The sequence below is a fragment of the Apodemus sylvaticus genome, chromosome 21 (assembly GCF_947179515.1).
Source record: "Apodemus sylvaticus chromosome 21, mApoSyl1.1, whole genome shotgun sequence".
In the NCBI taxonomy this organism is placed as follows: domain Eukaryota; kingdom Metazoa; phylum Chordata; class Mammalia; order Rodentia; family Muridae; genus Apodemus; species Apodemus sylvaticus.
Window position 1 is genome coordinate 51,547,233 of NC_067492.1, and position 6,534 is coordinate 51,553,766.

Consider the following 6,534-nt stretch of genomic DNA (forward strand, 5'->3'; position numbering starts at 1 on the left):
GGCTGTGGTGGCTGTGGTGGCTGTGGTGGTGGTAGTGGTGGCTGTGGTGGCTGTGGTGGCTGTGGTGGTGGCGGTGGCTGTGGTGGTGGTGGCTGTGGTGGCTGTGGTGGCTGTGGTGGTGGTAGTGGTGGCTGTGGTGGCTGTGGTGGCTGTGGTGGTGGCGGTGGCTGTGGTGGCTGTGGTGGTGGCGGTGGCTGTGGTGGTGGCTGTGGTGGCTGTGGTGGTGGCTGTGGTGGTGGCGGTGGTTGTGGTGGTGGTGGTGGCTGTGGTGGCTGTGGCTGTGGTGGTGGCGGTGGCTGTGGTGGCTGTGGTGGTGGCTGTGGTGGTTGTGGTGGTGGTGGTGGTGGTGGCTGTGGTAGCTGTGGTGGTGGTGGTGGTGGTGGCTGTGGTGGTGGTGGTGGTGGCTGTGGTGGCTGTGGTGGTGGTGGTGGTGGTGGCTGTGGTGGCTGTGGTGGTGGCATTTATGTTTTGACAGTTTTAACGTGGGTGCTGTGGAGTTGAGCTCAGAACACTGCACACACAGACTCATCTTCTCAGCCCGTCTGGGTTCTGCTCTTTGTTCTGAGACATAGCAGGGCTGTGTAGCCCAGGCTGATCTCAAACTCAGGGTCTTACTGCCTCGGCCTTCCCAGTGCTGGGATCTTAGCTATGCACCCTCGTACCTGGTTTGTTTGGCACTAATTCCTGACTCTCTCTTCCCCAGGCGCACCAGATTTGGGGTCCTGAAGCCCCTTGTCCAACATTTCTCGGTTACAGAAGTCTCCGTATGTCCCCGTGTAAGTTGCTGCTCCTATCCACTTGCTGTTTTTATTTTGACTGTCACTTCCTTCTCTTGTTTTCGAGCTTTCCAGGGTCAGAGGCCATTGACTAAAGCCTCCTGCTGACCCCGCAGTGCCACTTCATTTTAGGAGTCGCAGCAGCAGACACAGTAGGAGCAGCCATGACAGCGGTGGGACATGCCACCAGCACATTATTAGCCTTTCGGCTGCTCTGAGAATAAACCTGGTGGTGATGGCTACGGCTGTGGTTGGGGGGAAACTGAGGCAGAGTTCGGAAGGACTGACTTAACAAGTGCTTCGGAATGTCAGCCTTGGCCCACCTTTAATCGTGGCACTCAGGAGGCAGAAGCTAGCCAAGCTCTGTGCGTTTAAGGCCAGCCTGGTCTAAGTAATCAGTTCCAGGCCAGCCAGGGCTACACAGTAAGAAACTATCTCAAGGAGAGTTAGAGGGGAGAGGAGGGGAGGCCAGGGGAGGGAAGGGGAGGGGAGGAGAGGGGAGAAGAGAGGAGAACGGTGCATAATATGTGGCTAATACCTATAACCCTGGCACTTGAACTGAAGCAAGGAGAATCAACACCAACTAAGGCTATGTGAAACGCTCTCAGAAACAACAACAACAACAAACAAGAAACAAGCCACCATCAAAACTGGAAAGAAAGAAGTACAGGACTATGGGGATGTAGCTTGTGTGTAAGACTTGGGGTTCAGCCCTCAGTAGAGAAAGCATAAAGCCAATCGCTTTCCTTCGTATTTGTTGTAGACATCGCTCATCTAAAGCTCTCAGGCACTGAACGTGTCATCTTCTTCACTCTAGGTATGCAGCCCAAAAGGCCAGGCTTTGCGCTTCTCACGAGTTACAGGAACAGAGGGAAGAGCCTGCTGAGACAGGTGAGAACCGGGTTCCATCTGCCCTGCAGTACTGGGTGTATGTGCAGGGTGCACGGCTGAGGCGTAGACGGCTTAGCCTTAGCGCGGCATAAGAACAACCTTTATCATCTGTATTATCAAGGGTGGGCTGCTCTGGCACAAGGGGACCCAAACACTTCCGGTCCGGATCTGTCCTATCGATGGCTTAGGAAACGGGCTTCAGACAGGCTCTGGAGACAGGAGCTCCTGTCAGTGGGTCAGGGAGCGGTTGAAATCTACCTATTGTGATAGATGGACGCATCAAGTTCTCAGATTACCCTGCCTTTCTGGGGACCCACCCTGCATGCTGAGTGTCCCAGTGTCTGTTGTCCCCACCCTCCCTGATATGGCCTCCCCTGAGCACAACTCTTTTTCTTTTTCTTTTTCTTTTTCTTTTTCTTTTTCTTTTTTCTTTTTCTTTTTCTTTCTCTTTCTTTTTCCTTTCTTTCTTTCTTTCTTTCTTTCTTTCTTTCTTTTCTTTTTTCTTTCTTTCTTTCTTTCTTCCTTCCTTCCTTCCTTTCCTTCCTTCCTTCCTTTCTTTCTTTCTTTCTTTCTTCTTCTTTCTTTCTTTCTTTCTTTCTTTCTTTCTTTCTTTCTTTCTTTCTTTCTTTCTTTCTTTCTTTCTTTCCTTCTTCCTTTCTTTATTGGTTTATTCCAGACAGGGTTTCTCTGCATAGCCCTGGCTGTCCTGGAACTCACTCTGTAGACCAGGCTGGCCTCAAAATCCCCCTGCCTCTGCCTCCCAAGGGCTGGGATTACAGGCGTGCGCCACCACTACCTGGCCCGAGCAGGACTCTTACTGGCCCGGTCAGACCTTCTCAAATCCCAGTACTTCTAAACAGGATGTTAAAACAAGATCTCTTTCATGCTTTAGAATTCTGGCATGAGGGGCCTTGCCTTGGAAACACAGGCAACCTGAGGTCAATCCCCAGATAAAAGCTGGCTGTGGTGGCACCAGCTCAGGATTCCTTGTGCTGAGGAAGCTGAGGCAGGTGATGGGAGCCCTGAGGCCCAGTGACCACCAGCCTCACCTACTGTACAATACCAGGCCAGCCAGTGAGAGACCTTGTCATAAGGAATGAGGTAGATAGCATCTGACCATCAAGAGGTGAGGTTGTTTTCTCATCTCTACAAGCACATGCAAACCTATTCACTCACACACACACACACACACACACACACACACAAACACACAGGCACAAGGATGCATGCACATATATACATAGGCATGCAAACACTTAGAAGCAGGCACACAAAGGCATGTGCACACACACATGGACACACTGGCACACAGAGGAACACATGTTAACCCATACAAGCACACATATATACACATGAATACACAAACATGCACAAACATGTATGTATGCACAGGTACACATGAGCATGTACATACACATGAACATGCACATGTAAGAACACATGCAGAGGAACACACACAGGCACACACATCAATGCATACATGCACACATAAGACATGGGCATGCATATACACATGAGCACATATACACATGAGCACAGATACACACAAACATGCATACACAGAGGTACACACACACATACACACACACACACAGGCTCTCACACAATTCTCTGGCAGGGAATCTTGACAAATAAGTTAAAAAGAAAACTATTTATTCTATATGCCTTACTAACTTCATTTATTATAAAATAAAACATTCTTTTTTTGCTATCCCACAATTTTTATTACAGTTACTCTTTAAGTTGAATTTAAACAACTCAGCTTTATGTTAAGTAATTGAATGTGTGATATCATGAGTTTGGTATGCTAGTTACGTGTGTTAGGGAGAAAAAAATAACTTGGTCAGTAACATTTTTTTAATGTTATTCAAGTAGCACCTAAGATTGTCACAAGAATACCAATTATACACACATGTCACTTTGAAAAGACTGGTCTCGGGCACCAAAGGAACCTGGCAAATTTAGAAACAGGGCATGGCTTTTCTTGGGTCCCAGACAGCTAAGTCCATTTGAATGGTAGCCTTCCAGAATGCAGCATCCGCTTTAGCATCTAGGGACTGCATACGCACTAGAAGGCAGCACGGCAAGGAAAAATGCCAAGACCTAGAAGCCGTGGGTCTGTTGAAAGTTCCTGTGCATCCAGTCATGGGCCTGCTTCTCTGGTGGGGGAGGGGCTCACTTCTGGGAAAGGAAGATGATTTCCTGAAAGTGTGCTGGTCGCAGCTTCCTCCTGGGAGTTGTCTGAGGGAATGATTAACTACAATTAAATAATTCGTTCTTGCTGCATGGAGGTGCACGGGTGCCAGGCAACCTCACTGTCCATCGGTGTCAGAGCTGAGCTGAGGGACACTTGTCTTCCTCTCTTGACCCCTCCCCAAATCCATGTTCATACATTCTATTGTGATGTACTAACAGCCCAAAACCATTCCCCCTTCCCCTCCTCTCTTCCTGTCACATTCGATAAATATGGGGCAGTTATCTGAGTACTATTGAGCCAGAATCCTGACCAAAACCAAACTATGGCTTTCACGAGTAAAGCACAATTTGATATTTTCATTTTTTTATATGTGCATGTATGTCTGTACACCACGTATGTACCCGATGCTCTCCCAGGCCAGAAGGCTCCAGTCCCCTGGAACTGTAGTTATGAGTCACCATGTGGGTTCTGGGAATCGAACCTGGGTCCTCTGTGAGAGCAGCTGTCCCTCCATCCCCCAACAATTAAAACATTTTAAAACAGGTACTGATATTTTAGGGGAAGATGTGAAAGCCACCAGGTTCAGACTTGTCCATTTCCTGCCAGGCTGCCAAAATTCTTATGTTTAAAAACATTTGCTCCTTGAATTCTTCAAGTTCTCGGGGCTGACTTGAAGAGGGTCGTGCTGTAAAACTGAAAAGCAGAGTTCTCACCCAGGATTGCCTGACTGGTCGGAAGCGGGAAAGCACAAAGGGCCGCAGTCAGAAGCCGTCTTTAGCGTTTCTTAGAATTCTTGCCTCTCTAAATCCGTCTTGCTTATCGATCTGCCCTTCCTGACTGAGGTGCGATATATAAAACAGAAAGGGCTTATTTTTTAAGATAGAAGAAAATGCAGAAGTGATGCCAGCCCCTCCTCATGAATGATGTCAGGTCTGAAAGAGGCAATTTAATTCCCATTTTTTTGTGGGAACAGTGACCTTTGTGGATGAGCAAGTGTTGACAATTGGACTATTTTCCCCCTCCAGCTTCAGCGACAATGGGATTATGGCAGCAAGACTGGCTCCTCAGAGGACTCAGAGACGGATCGATTCTCCTCCAATACCAGTGGAAGCTCAGGGCGAAAATTCAAGTGATTTCAAGAAAGAAGCCGCAGACCTGGAACCCTACCTAGTTTCTGTGTTAAGCCACCGAGACAGTTCCAAGGAGGCTTTGGTGGGGTGTGCACACAGGGAAAACCTTGTTGGAAACTTGCCTGGGCTTCATCCCTCCTTCTTGTCTCTGCGCGCGAGTGTGCATGTGTGTGTGTTGATGGGGAAGGGGGTTTGTCACAAACATGATTAATGTTCCTTTACATAAGTGGCCTGGCTCACATTCTGCTTTAAGAACCTCACAAATGATATAGCGTGACCTCCACCTTGGTGGGCTCCTGAGGTTTGTATCCTGTCCTCTACCTCAGAGAAAGACTTTTCTGTTTCCCCCTGAGCTATGACCCAGAAGAGAAGTCCCTCCTTGCTGGCGGCAGGGTTTCCCTCCACTCAGGGAAAATTGGCTTCGCTGCCGGCTCCGCCTTCGGCGGCGCCCATGGGCCTGCGCCTCCCTCTTCCTGCTGCGTCTGCTCTGCCCCGGCGGGGTCCCCTTGCAGCCTTGTGTTTGCCCTGCAGGAGAGCCGCCAAGGGAGCTGGCAAAGATGGACCAAGGCCACGGAATAGTCCCCTCTCGCTGGTAACCATTCCTCTGCTTCGGAGTCCCGCTCCAGCCTGCACCCCAATCCTGGCTGGCTCCTGTTGAAGAGAAAACACAAACGTCGCACCCTAACCCCGCCCCCCGATCCGCGCCCCCCACCCCCACGACCCAGCCCTTATGTTTTTCCTTTAGCCCCAGGTTGGGCTAAATACATTCGCCGGGAGCCATCTGGTCTGCTTCCCAGGAACCCTTCATGTGGTTTCCATTAAACTCGCCAGAACCTTGCATTGGAAATGCAGCCTGGGCCACTCCGGAGCCTCCAACAGTCTGCCCAGCGCGAGCAGAGCGAGGGGACCTCTGGGCAGACGCCCAGGCTGGCACCCAAGGACCATGCCCTAGTGACTGCGCATCGCCTCTCCCAAGAATGCACTTACCCATGGCAAAGCTTTCTTAATGCCCCAGTGTTCCGTTTTTGCCACATGCAAGCCAGAGTTTGTTAGAATTCTGTTTCCATTCTAAAAATCAATGTCAACAGCTTTACAGACAAATTTACAGAAATAACCTGGCCACAGAAACTCAGTGTGACCAGCACATCGGGAGGGCTGAGTCTGCCTTCTGCGCCTTCTTCCCTGACTCCCCCTACTCCCATAGGAAAAAACAGAACAGAAAAAAAAATTAGCTTATGGAAAAATACTGACTCACATAGTGAATTAGGGTTTATAATACAAGATAAAGAAGACAGGCCGATTTCAGGACTCATAATGTGCTGTATTTGGAAAGTTCCCTCGGGTTTATCAAAGATTAGTCTGTTTATTGGGGCGACTGGAAAGAGGAGGGGCTCGGGAAGCAATGGCAGGGGACCAGTCACAGGCACTTCCAGGCAGGGAAAGGGGTGCGCTCTGGTCAGAAGGAATTAACTTGTGGCTCCTTTTCCTCCATCTCCACCACCAGCCTAGATGCCCTCCCGCCCTCCCTCTTGTTCTTTGC

At 49.6% G+C, this 6,534-nt stretch overlaps 1 protein-coding gene across 1 annotated transcript in view; it reads left to right on the forward strand.

Moving 5' to 3' along the window:
* C21H4orf51 (chromosome 21 C4orf51 homolog) overlaps positions 1 to 5,289 on the forward strand; it is a 36,837-nt gene extending 31,548 nt beyond the window's left edge. Inside the window, exons 4-6 of the mRNA XM_052166630.1 lie at positions 704 to 776; positions 1,594 to 1,667; positions 4,890 to 5,289. Of these exons, the coding sequence (XP_052022590.1) occupies positions 704 to 776; positions 1,594 to 1,667; positions 4,890 to 4,997 (255 nt within the window). The 3' untranslated portion in view covers positions 4,998 to 5,289. The remainder of the gene's footprint in view (positions 1 to 703; positions 777 to 1,593; positions 1,668 to 4,889) is intronic.
* Positions 5,290 to 6,534: the final 1,245 nt, after the last annotated feature.